This window comes from Xenopus laevis, chromosome 7L (assembly GCF_017654675.1).
Source record: "Xenopus laevis strain J_2021 chromosome 7L, Xenopus_laevis_v10.1, whole genome shotgun sequence".
NCBI classification, from domain to species: Eukaryota; Metazoa; Chordata; class Amphibia; order Anura; family Pipidae; genus Xenopus; species Xenopus laevis.
The window spans coordinates 23,128,215-23,150,358 of NC_054383.1; the positions used below are offsets into that span (position 1 = coordinate 23,128,215).

The 22,144-nt window shown below is 40.6% G+C and overlaps 1 protein-coding gene across 7 annotated transcripts in view; it reads left to right on the plus strand.

Annotated features, from left to right (window-relative positions):
• Positions 1-22,144, plus strand: part of sh3pxd2a.L (SH3 and PX domains 2A L homeolog) — a 197,480-nt gene that overhangs the window by 112,911 nt on the left and 62,425 nt on the right. For 3 of the 7 annotated variants that reach the window (XM_041568665.1, XM_041568666.1, XM_041568663.1), the window contains 3 exons: positions 2,798-2,826; positions 21,322-21,339; positions 21,446-21,490. In XM_041568665.1, coding sequence (XP_041424599.1) covers positions 2,798-2,826; positions 21,322-21,339; positions 21,446-21,490 — 92 coding nt within the window. Of the gene's footprint in view, positions 1-2,753; positions 2,827-21,321; positions 21,340-21,445; positions 21,491-22,144 lie in introns of those variants that run through there. The other 4 variants (XM_041568667.1, XM_041568664.1, XM_018225223.2 and 1 more) reach the window with 3 other exon arrangements.

Sequence of the window (22,144 nt, forward strand, 5' to 3'; positions counted from 1 at the left end):
GAGTTTTTTTAGCTTTTTATTCAGCAGCTCTCCAGTTTGCAATTTCAGCAAGCTGGTTGCTAGGATCCAAATTACTATAGCAACCATGCATTGATTTGAATAAGAGACAGGAATAGGAGAGGGCCTGAATAGAAAGATGAGTAATAAAAAGAAGCAATAACAATAAATGTGTAGCCTTACAGAACATTTGTTTTTTAAATGATTTAAAAGCTAGAAAGTCAGAAGAAGTAATTAATTCAAAAACGAAAAAATATATAGTGAAGACCAACTGAAAAGTTGCTTAGAATTGGTAACATACGTAAGGTGAACCACCCCTTTAAAAGAAAATAAAAACACAAACAGTTCTATTTCAATTACAAAAATACAAATAAACATTCAAAGTCATAGTGGCCCATTAAAATAAGTTATTTGGGTTTTTTCATCCCATATATGACTGATAACAGGTATTTGGGGTAAATCATTGGCAGCCCTGCAGAATTCCTATGGACATTGTCCAGTCAATAAACCACCAAGACAACAAGGATTCCAAAGGGAAAAAAAAAAAAAAAGAGAATATAAATAGAGAAAAATTGGAAGCAGATGTGGGAAAGGATGGCCCAGAGAAGGCCTTTTCTTTTCAGGAACAGAGCAGCCCCAACTCTGCATTTAATACAATAGGGCTTACATGGAAGGGGCTGATCACATGCTTCCCATTATTATTACTGCAGCGTTCCGGGGGCTACATTCCAGCCTCCCAGTTGTTTCCAGTTATAGAGTCCGTGGCAGGCAGAAGACCCACTGTGAGTGAACGTGGTTAACGACATCTGCTGCCTAAAGCACAACTTTGTATTTTATTATTAACATGTATTCTTAAAGCGCCCACATGTTCCGCAGCGCTGTACAATAACTGGGTGTATACATTCAATATACAGATTACATATACAAATACAAGAGATAAATACAATGAGGTTACAGGGTTTTTCTTGGCTCTTTTACGGCTCTTTAGAATCTAATTATATACGTTTTGGGGGTTCATCCAATAAAAGGGTCCCCTCTGTGATGTTTCAACTGGAAGTCAGGGTTTCCTATTTTAAAAGTAATACACAATTATAGACTAAGCTGGCCCCGGGGTTATACGCTGCATTAGGGAAGCGTCTCAACACTTATGTTTTCTTTTCTTGGGGGGCCATGTGGAATCCTACAATAAAGTTACCAGAGAAAATCAGGGCATTTCTAGAAAATCCAATTGAAAGGGCTGCACAGATGCCATTTAATTATCATGGCTAATTCTAAGCAACTTTTTAATTGACCTTCATTTTCTAAATTTTTATAGTTTTTAAATTATTTGCAGGTTCGGAATGGGCCGGCGGGACACCTGGAAAAAACTCAGTGGTCCCCGCTGGCCCAGATCCGCACCCTGAGCTTCTTTTTCCTGCAGCGAATGGCCCAACACAGTGTGCTCACGCACTTACACACATGCGCATACGCGCGGCAGAGGGGGGCTCTGCAACAGCAGCCCCAGTGGACCCCGGGCCCCCCAGTCCGACCTTGATTATTTGACTTCTTCTTCTGACTGTTTCCAGATTTCAAATAGGGGTCACTGACCCCATCTAAAAAACAAATACTCTGTAAGGCTCCAAATGTATTGTTATTTCTACTTTTTATTACTCATCTTTCTTATCAGGCCTCTCCTATTCATATTCCAGTCTCTTCTTCAAGTTAATTCATAGTTGCTCAGGTAATTTGGATCCTAACAACCAGATTGCTGAAATTGCAAATTGGAGAGCTGATGAATAAAATGCTAAATAACTCGAAAACCACAAATGGGACCTGTTATCCAGAATGCTGGGGTTTTCCGGATGATGGATCTTTCTGTAATTTGGATCTTCATACCTTAAGTCTACTAGAAAATCATATAAACATTAAATAAACCCAATAGGCTGGTCTTGTTTCCAATAAGGATTAATTATATATTGGTTGGGATCAAGTACAAGCTACTGTTTTATTATTACAGAGGAAATCATTTTTAAAAAAATGGGATTATTTGGATGAAATGGAGTCTATAGGAGACAGCCTTTCCTTAATTTGGAGCTTTCTGGATAACTGGTTTCTGGATAATGGATACCTGTAATAAAAAAAAAAAAAGGAAAAACAATTGTTAATTGTCCCAGACTATCACTCTCTACATCATAACTAAAACTTAATTTAAAGGGGAACTACCCCTTTAACTTTTTTTTTTCCATGGAGGCCCATTTAGTTTGTGGTTTAAATTGCCGTCTGGTTGCTATGGAAATGAAGCCCTAGTAACTAGAAGACAGATTAAATTCCACATTTAAAGAGAGGGAGTGGTTGTAAAGTCAATATGAAAGTGAAATAGGGGTAGAAAGATAAGTAAACAGAAAGATGCATAAAATGTAGGCACAGTGATTCTGTGCTTTAAGATCAATAATATGTGTGTTTATGAGAGGGGGGTCTTGTTGTTTAATTGCCACCAAAACCTGTGTCCTTTTATGTTGGAAATGGAATCCTCAGCATCCCTGTGTAAGTAACAGGTTCCTGCTGTAAAAGTGAGCCCAGCTCCCCTGTAGAATTAGGGATGGTTTGTTCTGTCATCAGATCACATGGTCCCTGGGCCTGAGTGCTGGTGCAGCAGCTGGGAGAGGACTGAGCTGTGGTGCTGTCAATCCATCCTCAGTCTGTATCTCTCAGAGAGGAGCAAGGACACTACAGTACAGGGGTGGGGCGTGTTGGCTAATTCGGGCTGCCCCTCCAATGCTCTCTCACTAACCATGTCTATTTGCTGCTGCTTCTTTTTCAGGGATTATGGATCCTCCAAGAGAAAATCAGGTAAGATGCCATATCCTTATATTTGCCTCTGCCTTGATTTCTTCTTCTTCTGCTGCTGCTGCTGCATGCACTTCTTTACTCCCTTATTCCCAGCACATTTCTGCACTCACAATCACTGCTGCACATAGGATGTTTCTCTGGTTGTTACGCAGTGGAAATGGCAGCAACAGGAGAGGTTCAACTTCATCTCTCTTTGCCTGGGAGTGGTAGTTAAGCCTTAGGCTAATATAAGTGTTAGCCATTTTATTTCTTGTTTAGCAATTACATTGGTGCTTGGCTAAACTGGGCTGTATAATGCTCATAATGCCTGCATATGTGATGCCTTGTGAACCAGCCCTTAGCTCTGTACAGTGAGTGATTCATGTATTAGTATTTGTATACATTTGGCTTTATTTCACCCTTCTCTTTTCAAACTATGGGGTATATTTATCAAAGAGTAAAGTCTGAATCACCACAGTCCTCTAGAGTGAAATTCCGCCTCTCTCCATTCATTTCTATGGGATTTTTTAAAGGCGTATTTATCAAAGGGTGAAAGTTCACCCTTTGATAAATAAGCCTTTAAAAAGCCCATAGACATAAATGGACAGAGACGGAATTTCACTCTAGAGGACTGTGGTGATTCAGACTATGCATGAAGCTAATTTGTCCAATTAGGAAGCTGCAAAATTTCGACTTACCCTTGGGGGGGTAGTGTTTTCTAACAGGCAACGCAATCCTGCGATTCCATTGATAAATGCAAGGGTGCCGTTTACAAGTTGTCTATCAGCTACAACTCCCAGCACCCTCTAATAACCATAAGAGGATGCTGTTAGTTGCTGACACCCGCCATTTGGCTGAAGTTGTAGTTCAACAGCAATATGCTGCTCAGCTGGCTTTTTTCCTCCCACGCACGGCACTCCTCTACACACTAAGACACCCACACTATTTACAGCTGACGGTGATTTATGGCACTTCCACTTTGTGATATTGATCCGCAATCCACTTAGTGCATTCAGTCTGCCAGTTCTGTGGTCAATCTGGTTAATTATAAGATTTGGAGGTTTCGTGCCTTGCAAAGGCTAGGAAATATAAAGATGGCCATTGTTTTTGGAAATGGCTTTGATTTTTTTAAATTACGTCCTGAATGCAAGAAATATAGGGCTATGGGCAAATGCAGGAGCGTTGAGGGTTAATAACGGGTGACCCTTTGAGCTCCATGCATAAAGCCATTGGGACGGCCCTTTCAGCACTGCCATCCACACCTTTCCCTGGATTAAAAATCCGACCCGGCTAGGACCATGTGCGGAATGCCTCCCACCTTTTCTGAATGCAGGGTGGCAAAGTCAGGGGGTGCCACATACAGAATGAAGCAGCAATCGTTGGGCTCAGTTTTGGGAGCACAAAGATTTGCACCTATACAATAGGCAGCATGGGGGAAAGTGCAAAAGCAGGTTATTCAGAGCAGTGCAAGAATCTGAGCATTTTACAATAGTCAGTGCTGATATAAGCTTTGATCTCACTTTGTGCCCATAGCTGTGCCTGTTGGTGCCATTATTATAGAGCGCCCACTGTTGGCAGTTAACTCAGATTCTGCCCTGTTAGCACTGCTTTTTCATTTACTAAAATCCGATTTTATCTAATTTATTTTAATAGAAAAAGCTTGACCAAACTCCCGTCCACCATTTTGCTTTATTGATCATTAAAACAACTTGCGAAAAAATTGGATCGGAAAAAATCTCAATAAAATCAATGGAAAATGCGGGACAAAAAATCTTTTTGAAATGTTGTTGGCCACGCCCTTTCTGTGGCCACACCCCCTAATTACCATGTTCATTTTACAAAATTTGGCAGGTTATGAAAGTTTGAAAATATTGCTCCTTATCTAAACTTTTTTTTGTGTCTCAAAATTGTTACAAAGTATCTTATTTGCACCTGTTAGCTGTTGTGGGCTCTCTGCTAAAAGCCAATTAAGTTAGAAACTTTGTTTCTTTTTACGGCTGTTCAGTGCAGAGAAAATAGGGACTTTCCAGTACAAATGAGGGACTGCGGGTTGAGCTGTCAAAAGATGGACTGTCCCTCTGAAAAAGGGACAGTTGGGAGGTATGCATGCCATCAGGTCCGGACTGAGAATTAAAATAGGCCCTGCCATTTCAGGTACACAGAGGCCCAGTCCTCTCAACATTCTTCTCCCAATATTCCTGATAAATTGTAGTACAGATAGTGGACCTGTTATCCAGAATGCTTAGGACCTGGGAATTCTGGATAAGGGATCTTTCCATAATTTGGATCTCCACACTTAAAGTCTACTAAAAAATCATTTAAATATAAAATGAATCCAATAGAATTGTTTTGGCACCAATAAGGATTAATTATATCTTAGTTGGGATCAAGTACAAGTTACTGTTTATTATTATAGGAAAAAAGGAAATCATTTTCAAACATTTGAATTATTTGATTAAATTGGAGTCTATGGGAGATGGCCTTTCCGTGATTCTGAGCTTTCTGGATAATGGGTTTCCAGATAATGGATCCCATACCAGTTTCTTGAAACAAAATGCCTCCATAGACTTTCTTCTGTCTGATTATGACCTGAAGGCATTTATGACAACAAAATGCAGATATGAGAGACCTGGCTGCTGTGCCACTCAAGTGCTTAACCCCCTCAAACAAAACAAATTCAACTTTTTGGTAAAGGGAGCGTATACCATCCATCCTGCATCTATAAGCTTTTGGCATTCTGTCTGTCTTTTTGCCCAGACAAAACAGCAGAGGGCACTAAGGTTACAAATTCATATAAGCAGTGTAAAGGTGGCCATAGACGCACAGATAATATCGTACGAAACAAATTTTCGTCCGATATTCAGTGCGTGTATGGTGGAAAAAGAGCCGACTGATATCGGCAGAAGACTTGGATATCGTCTCGTCGATCGAGCTGGACCGGGTGCCTTTGAAGGGACCCAAACATCGGCCATTGTTAGTGCTGAATCGTTCAGATACAGGTGGAATTCTATTGTTTCTTAACGTATATCTACCTGTATATCTGACGCTTCAGCTCTACACGTGTGTATTGAAAAGAACGATCTTTCTTGGAAAGATCTTTTCCAAGAAAGATCGTAATTGTTACGTCTATGGCCACCTTAAGACTGCTACTCAGTTAATATCAGTAAAGCTAAAAGGAAAAAGAAGTAAATTCCTCAGACCAACTTTGCATTGGTATATATGGTAAGGTGCTGCCCTAATACATATGGGTGGGTGCACGCCCTCTTAAAGACACAAGAAACTGAGTATACAAAGAAAGGGGGTGCGTATATACAAAGATAAGAAAGGGGTCAGTATATACAAAAATAATAAAGGGGTGAGTATATACAAAGATAAGAAAGGGGTGAGTATATACAAAGATAAGAAAGGGGAAAGAGTGGGAAAAAACATGAAATGCACACAATGCAGATAGATGTACAAGTTAAGGAGTATGGGGGCGGGGTGCTCAGGCGCTATGTCCTTACCCCGTGCTCATGTACTTGCCTCTGGGGCATTTGCAAATTACCCCCTGAGTGTACACAAATGTGATACTATACCTTATTTTTTTTTATTCCGGATCAACCCTCCTGGCAAATATGATTTATGATTGTTTTTTAAGAAAGGAATTTGGGAGCAGGGGCGCTGTGAGTTGAGAAACTCGCCTCAGGTGGCAGCGCCCCATTGGTTATCAGGAGCAGCAAAAATGCCTATCCTGGTAACTTTAAAGGACAAAGAAAGTTAAACTAAAGGAGAAGGCTAGAAATGTTGTACAATATGTTTTGGGCTTCTGTACCAGCCCAAGGCAACCACAGCCCTTTAGCAGTAAAGATCTGTGTCTCCAAAGATGCCCCAGTAGCTCCCCATCTTCTTTTCTGCTGATTCACTGCACATGCTCTGTGCTGCTGTCACTTACTGAGCTTAGGGACCCACTCACAATATACAGTACACATAGAATAGAAATGTCACTATATAAGGCTGATTAGTAATTAATACAAATAATTACTACATGGCAGCACAGAAACCAGTGCAACTAGAATCAAAATTTAATAATCAGTCCTGTAGCCTGCTCTTCTAGCACAGAGAACGCAATTGCTCTGTGCTAGCATCCTGGAAACCCCCTGGAATCCCTATGTCGACATTGAGGACCCCCCTCAAGTCAAGTGGATTTTATTGTCATTTCAGCCACATACAGTAATTAAAGTACATAGTAGAAACGAAATGACGTTCCTCCAGAACCCCCCGGTTCAAAAAGGTGAGCACACCGGGGGGGGGGGGGGCGTTAGAGGGGCCAGGATCGCTCCTGGTTGGGAGTCGTATACTTTATGAGCAGCAATACACTCCATGCAAGCAACTCACCGAACAGTATTACTATCACTATTAATAACATGTATTCTGAAGAGCGCCAACATATTTATACGAGAAATGGGTTTATACAAAGAACATACAGGATTAAATACATAGGGACCAGTAATCAATACAAAAAAGGCGAGGCGGGCCTTGACCAAAAGAGCTTTCAATCTAAAAGTAACCCTACCTTGCCTTATCTTTGGCATGCTACTGTAAACCAGAATACATTCGCGTGTAACACAGCAAAGCACTTCCTTCCATTCTGTCTTTCCCAGACTGACACCCAGGCCTTCAGAAATGAATCATTGTTCCAGGCCTGAGTAATCCCACACATCCGCTAGCAAAGAAAAAGAAAAAAAAAGACTCAAAAGAATATTTTGACCCCTTTTATGAAAAGCCAAAGCATTTGAGGTTGCCTTTCAGCAGCAATATGTTAAAATGCCCTTTATAGTTGATGGAAAATGACTGACTATAAAGCATATGTCTGAAAGTTCACGTATAAATGACCAGTTTGTAAGACTCGCTCGCAATTCTAGTGGGGCCTTCATTTCATATGTAAACACTTTAATTTATTCATCTTCAGATATGAGATCCGTTATCATGAAACACGTTATCGGAAAGCTCTAAATTACGGAAAGGCTGTCATCCATAGACTCAAATAATTTTCATTTTTAAAATGATATCCTTTTGCTCTGTAATTATAAAACAGTACCTTGTATAGGTATGGGATTGGTTATGTTTCTATATCCAGAAAGATCTGAATTACAGGACAGCCATCTTCCATTGAATTAGTCACTTTTTTTTTTAAATATCCTTTTTCTATATAATTATAAAACATTGTAGTTGATTTTAACAAAGATTTTCCTAATTGGAGGCAGAACAATCCTGTTGGGTTGGGTATAATTTATGTTTAAATGATTTTTATTAGACTTAAATTATGATGATCCAAATTATGGAAAGACCCCTTTTCCTGAAAACCCCCAGGTCCCAAACATTCTGGATACCAGGTTCCATGCCTGTACTTGATCCTAGCAAGGTTATAAATAATCCTTAAGGGAGGCGAAACAATCCTACTGGATTTGATTAATGTTTAAATAATATTTTAGTAGACTTAAGGTATGGCGATCCAAATTACAGAAAGATTCATTATCCAGAAAACCTAGGTCCCGAGCATTCTGGATAACAGGTCCCATACCTGTATTCCTTTTAACCTGCCTTTATGATTTTTGATGCAGGCACATGGAGAACATATTGATCCCTAGTAGATCAGTGTATGCTCCAACCCTACTGACTCAACAATTAATCCAATCCTGTTTCTTAATTGAATTCTGCAAGAGAAAACTGCCCAGCCGTTTCCTTTTGGTTTGAAGAGTGGTGCTCCATCTGCAATCACTTGTGGCCCTGCATATGTCGGATCGTGACTGTTACACATTAGTGGTGCAAATGATTATGCAGGTGGCAAAAAGTAAAAAAGAACTTCAACGTATGGGCTCAAGACATAACAAAACAGAAAAAAAGAAAACAAATTCCCTTGCCCCGGGCCATGATGGAACCAAGTTGCACAGCTTTGCTGTCAGAACAGAAAGTGAAAAATGATTGGAACCCAAAAACTGTTAGTAAGCTACGTTAACGTGAATAGAAACAGGTCATGAAACGCTTAGTTGCGACTGCTGATAGCTGTGAACAGTAACACCAAAAAAATGGAAGTGTTTTAAAGTTATTAGATTATAATGTACTGTTGCTCCGCACTGGTATAAAATGTGTTTGCTTCAGAAAAACTAATGTAGTTTATATAAATAAGCTGCTGTGTAGCAATGAGGGCAGGCCTGGATTTATGGCAGCTCACTGAACTGAGGACTGGCCAGGAGTTTTTGACAGTTGTTTGAATCCCCTAGTGCCGGCAAACACGGAGCTGCGAAGGCGAAAGAGATGAGCAGTGGGGCTGTGAAAGTGGGTTGGGTATGTAGTAGCCGGTTGGGTGCCGGGGGGGAGAGGGTTGGGTGCAAGTGGAGTGCAGTCTGGTGTGATTGGGATTGTCACCTTTACTGAAAAAGATTACCGGCGAATTGGGCGCAGCCAAGGGCTTTTTTTAAAGGGTATTACAAATTACCGGCAACTGCATTGCCGGTAAATTTGTAATACCGGCCATGGCAGGTTTTTTACCGGCCAGGTGGCAACCCTAGCTGTGAGGGGAAGCAGGTCATTGCAAGCTCTTCATGGGGGCAGCCATTCAGAGTTGAGAAAAGGCACAGTTTTTCATAGCCCATAACAGATAAGCTCTATAGAATACAATTGGATTTAACATAGCTTATCTGTTATCTATTATGTAACCTGCGGCTTTTTTTTTAGACTTTAAAACTGTTTTATTTTTTGGTGGTACTGTTCCTTTAAATTCCTATGGCTTAGGGTCTGGCCACACAAGCAGATTCGGGGAGATTAGTCGCCCCGAAGAAGAGGAGATTTGTCGCTGGGGCGACTAATCTCCCCGAATCTGCTCGTGTGGCCTGACCCTTAAGGTAGCCATAGACACACAGATCCTATCGTACGAATTGAGGATTCGTAATATTTTCAGATCGTGTGTGGCGTGTGCCGACATCTTTCGTCCGGCGGAGATCGTTAATTTGGTCGATCGGTCAGGTTCAATTTTGACCCGACCGATCCCGCCAGAGCACAGGGCACATTGTAATCGGAACGTTCGGCCATACGGCCGAACAATCAGATTACACCCGATATAGCCATGTTTATTAATGGCATATCGGGGAAAGATCCGCTCGTTTGGCGATGTTGCCAAACGAGCGGATCTTTGCATCTATGGCCACCTTTAGAGTGAAGACACACAGAGTCCACTAGAAGCAGCTACATTGTTGTGGCTACACAATGACAAATAAATACCCTGACATAGACAATACTGAGAATTGCCTCTGCTAAAACACACGTAGTACCTTCGTAATATCAATTATCATTATTGCCTATTTTGTAGCCGTGACAAGTAGCTGCTACTAGTAGCTCTGTGTGTCTTCTCCCTTATTTCCTGGCGGACAGATAAGGGCAGAGACACATGCTGCTTTTTCGGGAGATTAATACAAATCGTGGGACAAATCGCATCTTTGTCGGGCAGCTAATCTTCCCAAACTGCCTTCTCCCCGGCTGGAATGTAAATCACAGAAGGGATGGCACTCGGATAGCTTCGGCTTTCCGAAGTCGCCCAAAGTTTATCCCCAGTAGGCAGCTTCAGACGACTTCGGAAAACGAATCGTTCCGAGTGCCATCCCGCCGTCGATTTACATTCTAGCCAACGGGAAGGCAGTACAACGAGAAGAAGCGATTTGTCGCTGGGTGACTAATCCCCCGAAATAGCACCGTGTGTCTCTGCCCTTAGGGGGAATCGTTATTCTATAGCAGGGGTCCCCAACCTTTTTTACCCGTGAGCCACATTCAAATGTAAAATAAGTTGGGGAGCAACACAAGTATGAAAAAGTCCCTTGGGGTGACAAATAAGGGCTATGATTGGCTATTTGGTAGCCTTTATGTGGACTGGCAGTCTACATGAGGCTCTGCTTGGCACTATACTTAGTTTTTATGCAAATAAAACTTGCCTCTAAACCTGGAATTCAAAAACAAGCACCTGGTTCGAGCACACTGAGAGCAACATCCAAGGGGTTAGAGAGCAACATGTTGCTCACGAGCTACTGGTTGGGGATCACTGTTCTATAGAGATAATGAATACAAAAAAGACAAGAAATCATCATAAACCTGTAGCATGGCCGATACTTTTTACCATACATTCCGGTATGGTTCCAGTATGATAATAAGATGAATGGTGCTACATGGCATTTTACAGAGTAAGATTGATTTCCACCTCTTTCTACATTTTCAGGCCTGTGTGTTTTCTTTAAATCCCATTATAGATCAGTAGCATCTGGGTATTGTTAAAGGGTAAATTGGAATTGTGCCTTTCAGTACAGGAGAAATATTCACTGCTGGCTTCTACTATTCATTAAGCTGCAAAGCATTGTTATTCTGGCAAACGGTAGCGCTTCTAGTCACATCTGCCAGACAATACATTAAAGATTCTGGCAGACTAGGTGTATTTATTTGAAGGCAAATGGTGCATCCAGTTACAGTATAAGGGGACTGTCAGAACTTTTTATATGAAAAAGACCCTCATCTTTTGCAGAACTTTTTTAAAATCTTACAAAACAGGTGTGGTGGTGCTTTAAGAGCAAGGGCACACAAATGGGACCCTCCACATTTTAAACAATCAATTCAATGAATTTGTGGAAATAAATGGTGGGTTTTCGGGGTCAGGGACTGCCCACTAACTCACATATTCCAGTTGGGCTGCAGAAAAATAGATCAGTGTATCAGGAAGATAGAGTCAAATGGAGAGGTCAGCTTTTTTTCCATGAGAACCTGGGAACCTTGTTATTCTATGTATGTATGTGACTATGTAACTATTGTTCTTCTTTAGGAAAGCAAACCAGAGTTTTCTAAAGAATATAAAGGATTTTCAGGAGGAATATTATTTTGTATATATTTATACTAGCCTAGAGTGAAAGCAGGAACCTGGCCAACTGTTGAAGGACATGTCCATTTTGTGCTAAACCAGGCATAGATATTTGTATGAGATAATGCAGGTTAAACACGTTGCAAACAATGCAGTTTAGGCATTTCTTATTTGTTATTAGCCGCTTTAGTATTATTGTAATGTTATTTGCTAGGCCGTATGGCAAGAAGCCTGATTGACCCATCCTTGGCGGAAAACCTTGCCTCACATATAGTGACTTGCAAGAAGCTTCTGAAGCATTTACACCAGGGGTCCCCAAGCTTTTTTTTATCTGTGAGCCTATTAAAAAGAGTTGGGGAGCAACACCCAATCAGGGGTGTGATTGGCTATTTGACAGCCACTGTGTGGATTGACAGCCTACAGAAGGTTCTATTTGGCAATAAGGTTTTTAGGCAACTAAAACTTGCCTCCAAGCCAGGAATTAAAAATAAGCACCTGCTTTGAGGTCACTGGGAGCAACATCCAAGGGGTTGGTGAGCAACATGTTGCCCACGAGCCACTGGTTGGATCACACAAACATTTGTAACTGTCATTAGTGATTTTTCTGTCTGAAGCAATTTTTATTTATGGTTACCATTCCTTTAATTACCGATGAATACGTTGCTTTCTTCCTTTGTGACTGATTAAATGGCAGAGGTAAATTTCCAAGCTTTGATGTTGGTGCAAGATATAAAATGTCAGGCTGGTTTTGCAGTGAGTGGGTTGCTAAGAGTGTCCTCAAAGACACCAGGCCGAGGCTGTGAAACCAAGGCAATGGCCCACCCACATGCTATACTTGTAGACCTTTGGATTCTCTAGATTGCATGGAGGTCCCATTTTGAGAGTATTGCTGACAGTTTTCCACACCCCAAGCTGAGGGTCTGGGGCTGGAGCACCTGGACCATGGCTTCTACTGGGTGAGTTATCTATACCAGTCTTCTGTGGCACCTTCCCTGTTGTTATTGAAATTTAGGACGCACAAAGACTATAATATAACATGATGGACCCCACCACCACACTTCGCCTAAAGGGAGCAGGTTGCTAGTGCACTCTCTACACTGAACCAAATTTCCAGTCTTTCTGCCATCTTGGTAAACTGCCGACTGAGGTTCTCACCTCTCCTCATGGTACAAATGGCTCTGCTAACAGGGCAGCATGGACTTACTGCCTGGTCAATGGAAGGTGTATGGTGCAAAATCTCATTGTGTTTTATAGTATTGCATGCTCTATTGTAGCCCCAAAAGCAAAGTGAAATACGTGCTGCTGTTGTTGTCAGGTTATAAATAATCCAAATGGGTTGACAACTTCCCTTTAATGTGCTAAAACATTGCATTGCAATATCATTTTTTTATTGTAAGTGTATTATATAATATTGACATCTGTAATACATAAGTCTTTGGCTGGTATTGCGACTCCTGACTCATATTGAAGTCTTTATCCTTCCTGCTGCTTCTGTGCCAGTTGCAGACTCATTTGCTTTCCACCTTGAATTCTAATATCATCATCAGTCTGAAGAAGAATGAGGACTGGGCTGGATCATGCTTTATGGGTGAGCAATACCAGCAGTCGTCCTTGTATGGGAATGTAATGGATCTAAATGAATTAGCAGATGAATCACAGAAGGCAGCCTTACAAGATAGCAGGGAACAGCCAATTTTTCAGCAAAGACAAAGCTGCTGGTTTTCAGCTGCTGATGCAAGATGGGAGCTGTAGTTCTAAGTAGGCCCCAGCTGACACATCCTTGCTTTGCATGGGGTGAACATATTATGGGATGGGGTTCTATCAGAGCCGGAAGATTTGCACTGCTGCTAAGCCTTGTTCGTAGTAGCCCAATAGTTAATAATTTTGGCTTTATGTCAAATGCATCCTTATTAAAGTGCTGTACTTAGCATTTGGCATACACTCAGATTCGCGGAGATTAGTCGCCCAGCGACAAATCTCCTCTTCTTCGGGGTGACTAATCTCCCCGAACTGCCTCCCACCGGCTAGAATGTAAATCACAGACAGGATGCATTCGGAGCGATTTGTTTTACAAAGTCGCAGAAGTTTGCCCGTGACGCAACTTTGGAAAATTAAGCACTTCGAGTGCCATCCCGCCGAGGATTTTCATTCTAGCCAGTGGGAAACAGTTCGGGGAGATTAGTCGCCTCGAAGAAGAGGAGATTTGTAGCCGGGTGACTAATCTCCACGAATCTGCCCGTGTGTCTCTGCCTTAGTATAGAACTTCTGTCCAGTGCAATCATGAACAATCTGATAAAGTGCATGGTACGCTTTTAAATAGGGATGCACCCAATCCAGGATTCAGTAAGGGATTCGCCTAGGATTTGGCCTTTTTCGGCAGGATTTGGATTCGGCCGAATCCTTCTGCCTGGCCGTGACTTTTTGTCACAAAACAAGGAAGTAAAAAATGTTTTCCCCTTCCCACCCCTAATTCCCTTATGCAAATTAGGATTCGGTACGGTATTCAGCCAAATCTTTCATAAAGGATTCGGGGGTTCGGCCGAATGCAAAATAGCGGATTCAGTGCATCCCTGCTTTTAACAGAAGTGAAAAGCCCAGAAGCAGCTTTGCACATTTACCCCAGTGCAATAACTCATAGCAATTAGCTTTGATCAATCTATAGCTTGTATAAAAATGGGAGCACATTTCTTATTGGTTGGTAAACAGCACAGCTTTTAGGCAAATTTGCCTCTCACACCGTATCTTATTATATCTTAAGGTTTTTAATGTAAGGTAAGGTACACGAAGATGGTTAGACCTGGAGTATGTGCAATATTTGTGGACAAAATCATGACATATTATATGTAGCGTGTGCTGCTCACTGATTCTACTACTATTCTGTTTCTTTAAACAAAATAATATATGCCATACATTTATATGATGGTCAGATGGAATGAAAGATTATTTCTAGTTCCTTGAGACTTCTACCGTACACGGTCATAAAGTTTCACACTTGACCCATTTGTTGAAGGGGTAAATAGTCTATTCACAGAGGGGGTAAGGCAGTGAGTGTACTGAGAGCTGTTGGATGAAGCAACTGGAAAATTGCCCGCAATATTTTACAGATGGGAAAAGATTAAGTAAAGAAAAGCCGACAAGTTATTTTATAGAGAGGGCAAAGCAGTGGGTGAAAAGCTAATAGGATTCATTCTAGTTTGTAGCAGTGATTTCAGTTTTCCCAACCATATTCACACCTAGACCCCCAATGGACCTCCCTTTGCATCTGTGTTGGGCAATTCCATGGGAGTCTTAAGGTGGCCATAGACGTAACAATTACGATCTTTCTTGGAAAATATATTTCCAAGAAAGATCGTTCGTTTCAATACACACGTGTAGAGCTGAAGCGTCAGATATACAGGTAGATATACGGGAAGAAACAATAGAATTCTACCTGTATCTGACGATTCAGCACTAACAATGGCCGATGTTTGGGTCCCTTCAAAGGCACCCGATCAAAATTTTCCGTCCAGCCCGATCGACAAGCCGACCGATATCCAAGTCTTCTGCCGATATCGGTTGGCTTAATTTCCACCATACACGCAACGAATATCGGACGAAAATTTGTTTTGTACGATATTATCTGTGCGTCTATGGCCACCTTTAGCTTCAGAACTGTCGGCCTCTATTCATGCCTCCTCTGAGGTTAAAGCAAATCCATTCAATTGTGGCTTTAGAATGTTGCTGTCTTCTTACAGACAGAAGGGGCTTGACTACACCTCTGTGTATTATATTTATCAGATTGGAAGAATATTCTCCTGCTCCTCCAATCAGGAGGATTTAATTTTTCTACATGGAATCAAATTATACAAACAGGCAACATGTTTAGCACTGATAAATATTCAAGACTTTCCCTGCATGGCCAATGCCTTCATTTGCAATTCTACACTTTGAATGATATTACACAATAGTCCCTCAAGTGTCTGGGAATGTGGGACATGGCAGTGAAGACTTTTGCTCTGCAAAATGTTAGGTGCTCCCTGAAGAGAAGGTGAAAACATTTGCGGTTAAAGGTTTTGGGAACTGTTTGTCAACCGAGGACTAAAACAAACACTTTAACAAACAACCAAATGCTTTCAAAGAGAAATATATGCACAATGGAAACCTGAAAATGTAGCTACCATTATTCATTCATTGTATTTCTAAAGAGTCTGAGCAATTTTGTTGTTAAAAAATTAATCCTGCAAAATAATAGGAACCATGTAAGGACATTAGTGATCTCAGTGTTCCATGACAAACTTAATATGCCCATGAAGTTCCTTGGTGACTTCTAATATCCATATATTTTATAGTAGGAGGAACATTATTCCCTATATAATACAAAGGGCTATGAAAAAACTGTAAAATATCTCCTTATAATACACAAAAGCCATGAATATCCTGTAAATTATATCCTTATAAACGGTGAGTTCTGATGTCATCAGTTATAAACGGTGAGTTCTGATGTAATTTCTGTCACATGACTCACCGAAACTTGTGTATTATAATAAATAAAGTACCCCCCGTTGCAAAATATGAGGATATTAGAAGTTACCTCGGAGTTTCCTGACCTGTATAAAAACACTCGGCCTTCGGCCTCGTGTTTTTATATGGTCATGAAACTCCTCGGTAACTTATAATATCCTTATATTTTACAAAAGGGGGTACTTTATTCACTATATAATACACAAGAACCATGAATATCCTGTAAATTATAAGCTTATAAACAGTCCTTAATGATGTCATTGGTTATAATTGGAGCTTAGTGATGTAGTTACTGTCACGTGGCTCACTGAAACTTGTGTATTATAATAAATAAAGTAAACCCCCCCCCCTGCAATATGAGGATATTAGAAGTCACCTTTGAGTTCCATGTCATAGAACACTGATGTGACTTATAATATCCTCATATTTTTGCCTTCTGCCTCGTGTTTTTATATGGTCATGGAACTTTTCAGTAACTTATAATATCCCTGTACTTTACACTAGGCAGTACTTTATTCACTATATAAAAGATATTTAGGTATGTCATTAGTTGGTGCTTAGTGACGCCACTTTTGTCACATGACTCACAACCTTGTGTATTATAAGAAATAAAATGTACCCTGTTTTAAAATGTAAGATAGAAGTCTTCTAGGAGAGAACATTAGAGGACATTATAGATAAATAGCAGGGGACCTTTTTACCCATAAAGTGGATCACCGTACCAGAGGCCACCCCTTCAGACTAGAAGAAAAGAAGCAACGTAGGGGGTTCTTCACAGTCAGGACAGTGAGGTTGTGGAATGAACTGCCGGGTGATGTTGTGATGCTGATTCAGTTTAAGCCTTTAAGAATGGCTTGGATGATTTTTTGGACAGACAGAATATCAAAGGCTATTGTGATACAAAGCTCTATAGTTAGTATAGGTATGGGTATATAGAATTTATGTGAAAGTAGGGAGGGGTGTGTGTATGGATGCTGGGTTTTTATTTGGAGGGGTTGAACGTGATGGATTTCGTTTTTTTTTAACCCGATTTAACTATGTAACTATGTAGGAGTTCCATGTCCAGTATAAACGCCTGAGAAGTTTGTAGGAACAGGGTATTTGTTCTCGGGAATTGTCTCCTTCAACCAAAAAAGTCCACAACCACAGGTTAAGGCGGTCTTATTTTCCCCAGATGACAGGGGTATTTATTATGGTGATTTTCATTTTGTCAGAATATAATTTGCACAAAATACAGTGATCAGTACCTTGCAGACTGCCGACCACCATCATTTCTACTGTCTTGACTGCACTCAGTCTAGAGTCATAGGCTGAGAGTGGGCTTAATTGTGGTTGTTATTAATATTTAAATAGCTACAGGAAAAACTCCAGTACCTCTGTTATTTATACACATAACAGTGCTATGGAAAAAAAGCTGCCTCTTCTCTAATAAAAAGAAAATGCATCTTTCTGGAATCCCCTACTGATGAGGTGATGAGATGTATGGAAAAAACCTATAGCCTGTGCTGTCAAAAAGCTTTGCACGCTGAATAAGATTTGAGCCTTGCTTTTAAAAGGTAAGGGCAATGCCAATAGGCTGCTGAAAACAGCTTGGAGTAAGGAGCAAGAGCTGTGTATCAAGCCCACATTTTCCACTTTGCAAGCTGCCCAACTTTTATGAACGAGGCTGAGTGTTTTAACTACTTCCCCAGGGAATTGCAGCATTTCTTTCTCCATCTGGTTCTACAGCATTCCATGGTAGACTTTGATTGAAAGTTGTACATCAAAAAATTCTGAAATGCCAAAAGGGGTTTGTAATCTTAGTTGTGCTAACTGTGCTTACTGTAGGAGAGTACTTTAGGGAGACACTGTTTCTGTACCGGGCTGGAGCAACTGTAGGGGATGTTTCCTGCTTGGCTTGGTATTTTGCAATGCTCTTCCACTTTAGGTAACAACAAGCCATGCCATGTAAGACACAAGGCCAATTAGTAAAATGATTATTAGGCTTACAGGAGGGATTTGTGAGAAAATGGCCCCGATGAAGCAAAAGCTGATATTCTTTGTTCAACAGACCTGTAAATAAAGAGAATCAAAGATGGGTATGGAGTCTTTGCTGAGGGAGAACTGCAAAAGTTCCGGGCAAGCACTCAAAGAAAAAATAACTCCTACTGCTAAGTCATCACATCGCTACTCTGCCACATTTTTCCATGTAAGAGTTCCATTTTGAAAAATGAAAAAGGAGGCATCCTTTAGGCATGGCCGGCCATTTTCTATATTGTGTAATTGAGGAGGACTTGGTATCACCTCTTTATGGTACAGTTTTTTGTGAAGATTTTAAGGTATATTTAGTTGCACACATTGCAATTTGTTCCTTCTTTGGAAGAGCAGCACCCAAACATGTCCTGTGCCAATATCTGAGCCTACTGTTTACACTAGAATTTGCTTTTGATATAAAGTTTGGGTCAAACTTTATTCATGTAGTTGCAGTCAAACCTCGATCTTATGTAATTCAGCAAAAAAATCTTGAATAAAAAAAAAAGTAAATTCTGGGAAAACATAGTTACATAGTTAAATCGGGTTGAAAAAAGACAAAGTCCATCAAGTTCAACCCCTCCAAATTAAAACTCAGCATCCATACACACACCCCTCCATACAAAAATTCTATATACCCATATCTATACTAACTATAGCGTTTAGTATCACAATAGCCTTTGATATTATACAAGACAGAACTTTATTTGCTCTAGTAGCTACAGAATGATACTGGCCAGAATTAGACAACTTGTTATCTACAAAAACCCCTAGATCCTTCATAAAATCCCTAGATCCTTCATAAAATACAAAAAGGGAAAAATTACGTTTGCCTGTATGGGACCAGAAAAAAAAATGGTGTCCATTTTTTACCCACCAATGTTCCAAATCATAATGATCTGATTGTTTGGTCACCCAGCAGCCATTGGATCTTAAGTAAGGCCTAGGGGAGAACTGTATCAACCTGCCTGATATCTAGATTATTTTTGTCCAGATATTGATCAGACAGGTGGTTAAGAGGGGCCCCATACACAGGCCAGTAACCTACAGACTCGGGGGCAAATTTACTTACCTCCGAAGTTGCGCCAGCGTTGACTTCTCCGCACTTTGCCAGGCATAGATTCGCCAGGGCTGCGCAAATTCACGAAGATCCGAAGTTGCGCACAAGTTACCGATCATTTGCGAACTAGCGATCAGAAATTTGCATATGGCGTGCAGTTAAAGTACAATGGCTGTATATGCAGCAGCAAACACATTACACTACACAAGACCCCAGCGTTTTTTTGGGACTTAGAAAATTTTTTTACTTTTTTTGAACCATCCCTATCTACTCTATTGCACTTCGCCTGGTCTGAGGTGGCGCAGTAAAGTCTGGCGCAAGAGGCAACGTTCAGGAAAATCCGCGAGTTAGCGAAGTAGCGTTACGTTCCTTCGACATAGCGCAACTTCGCCTGGCATAAGGGTGCGAAGTAGCGATAGAGTAGGACCACTTCGCTAGCGAATTTACACCAGCACCCGTTAGTAAATCGGCAAAATGACGTCACGCTGGCGAATTTTTGCTCGTGTTAGCCACTTCGCCCTTTAGTAGATTTACCCCTCGGTTTTGTGGGGCCAAGTCAGCAGACTTTTTCCCACCAACTATGTATATCCTTATTCCCAATGAAAATCACATTTAGGGAGAAAGGATCCAGGCAATTATATTTTATATTGGAATGGAATGATCATATTGTAAACTGGGTTCCCCTGGAAAGGGGGTTTACAAGTTTCTGTACAGTATATTTATTTCAGCTGCTGAAAACTACAACTCCCAGCATCCAGCATAAACCAAAGACTGGTTGGGGGAGACTCTGATTTTCAGATGTAATGTGAGATCATTCAACTAGAACCAGATCAGCTGTGAGCACAAAGCTTGTATTTCCTAGGGAAAATTGCAAATGGTTGTAAACGATCAGAACCGTGGAAAACAGGAAGTCAAGAATTCTTTTTTCAGTATTGCCAATTCCATTTGGGTTTTGTGAATTCCATAATAGAAGCCAGCAGTGGGCCCCCTTTCTCCCCTCCTTGGAGGCTCCGCTGTAATCCTTGAGAAAGGATGGCCCGGCATGTGCAGCAAGGGATACAAACCTTGTGAGCTTTAAGGGGTGCACGGATGCTCCTGCATACGCCTTACGTGTCAATGATAAATCTCCTTTTTGCTTTTAATGCTGGAAACAATTTGTGTGTAAAGTTCTGAAAAGGAAAGCTAAATGCAAAGCAGATGTGGTGGTGCTTAGGAACACTTGCTAAATTATTCTTTCTTTTTGGATCATTGTTATTTTTTGGTGGGGGGGGGGTTATACCTTGATTTGGTCCCTTTGAAGTCAGAGGGTAGGAGTATGGATCAATGGCTTGGATTTATAAAATACCCCCAGATCCTTATTTCTTAAATAAATTGGGATTCTCGCTTTCATTTACTTGCAGTGCAATCCTTCACTGCAGCGAGACCCATGACCTTTTATACAACTACAGACCCTGCAAGCTGGTGGGGATGCTAGAAGCTTATCAACAGCTGGAGGGCTTAGACCTCCATGTTCTATAACATCCTATTAACCACTAGGTCAAATGCATATCCTCCAGCTGCTATGCACTATGTATAGCTTAATGTGGTTTCCAGAGATTGACTAAGGCTATCGGGAAGTATAGTAACTTAAAATCTGGAAGGTGGCCATATACAGAGCACTGTGTAGTTGCATCACTAAAGTCCATGAACTCCTTACAAAATTTGGTGGTGTCCACTAAGTAGTCACTAAGCTCCCTTGCTCTTAATGACCAGATTCTTCATCAGACTCCATCATACTAATTATATCCCTTTTTCCCTGCCATTGGGATTGGGCATGGACCTCATACCGTATATTTCTCTTTTTTATTAGCTAGTGATAGCTGTCCAATAACACATGTAATTCTTCCCACTTGATATAAGATGTATTATTAGACTTTATATAGATCAATAATTGTATTATTTTACACTGCTCAGTAAGGTAAAGCCACCAGTAAACATGGTATAGGCATATGGATACAATCACATTCAATGATATGTTTCTTCTGGGATTAGATTAGAAATAATGCTGATGTTTTTGCCTATTGGTTGCTTTCAGCTCTGTCTTCTTTTCAAGGTAAGTGCATTTGTTTTGCGGTTGTGGCACTTGAATGTACTATTTAATCTAATGAAAATGTTTCTCTTGTGGTTTATTTAATGCTGCCTTTTTGGATGTTCTGAAGTTTGGATGTCCAGTTTGTGTGAGATCCCTAAGGCTGACACAAGAGGTACATCAATGTTTGCAGTGCATCTTACTCTCACTGTTAGGCATGCAGCTAAACATAACTTACCGGTAGTAAATGACTTTCTGCTTTGGTTCAAAAGAGAGAAATTCTCATGGTTGTGCAACTTATTGCCACCATAATTATCCATACAACTATCTACAAAGAGCCCTGGGTGGAAGGCATAAGACCATGTGTCTTAATTATCAAACCACCGCTTTAATCCACTTTTATAGGATTTTGAGAGGTGTATTTATCAAAATTGGAAACTAAAGCAAGCTCAACCTTCGATAAATATTTTATTTAAAATTCCCATACAAATGAACTGAGATTAACCCCTTGCAAACTGTGGAAAACTCTACTTTTATTCTCATAAATATGCCTCTCAACGTGATTGTTATTAATAGTAGAGATGCACCAAATCCAGGGTTCGGCTTGGCTTGGCATTTGTCCAAATTCTACTAGTTGTAGCATGGTTTGGAACTGAATCATGAGTTCCTAGCACAACCATGAAAGTCATATGACAGAAACACAGACGAATGCGAATATTTATCTGAAACCAAGAGTTTTAGATTCAGAGCCTCTTTAATTAGCAGGGAGGAAAGACAACAGAGATAAGAAATTAAGATATTTTCCCAGGAAAGGTAGCAACCCTATCTA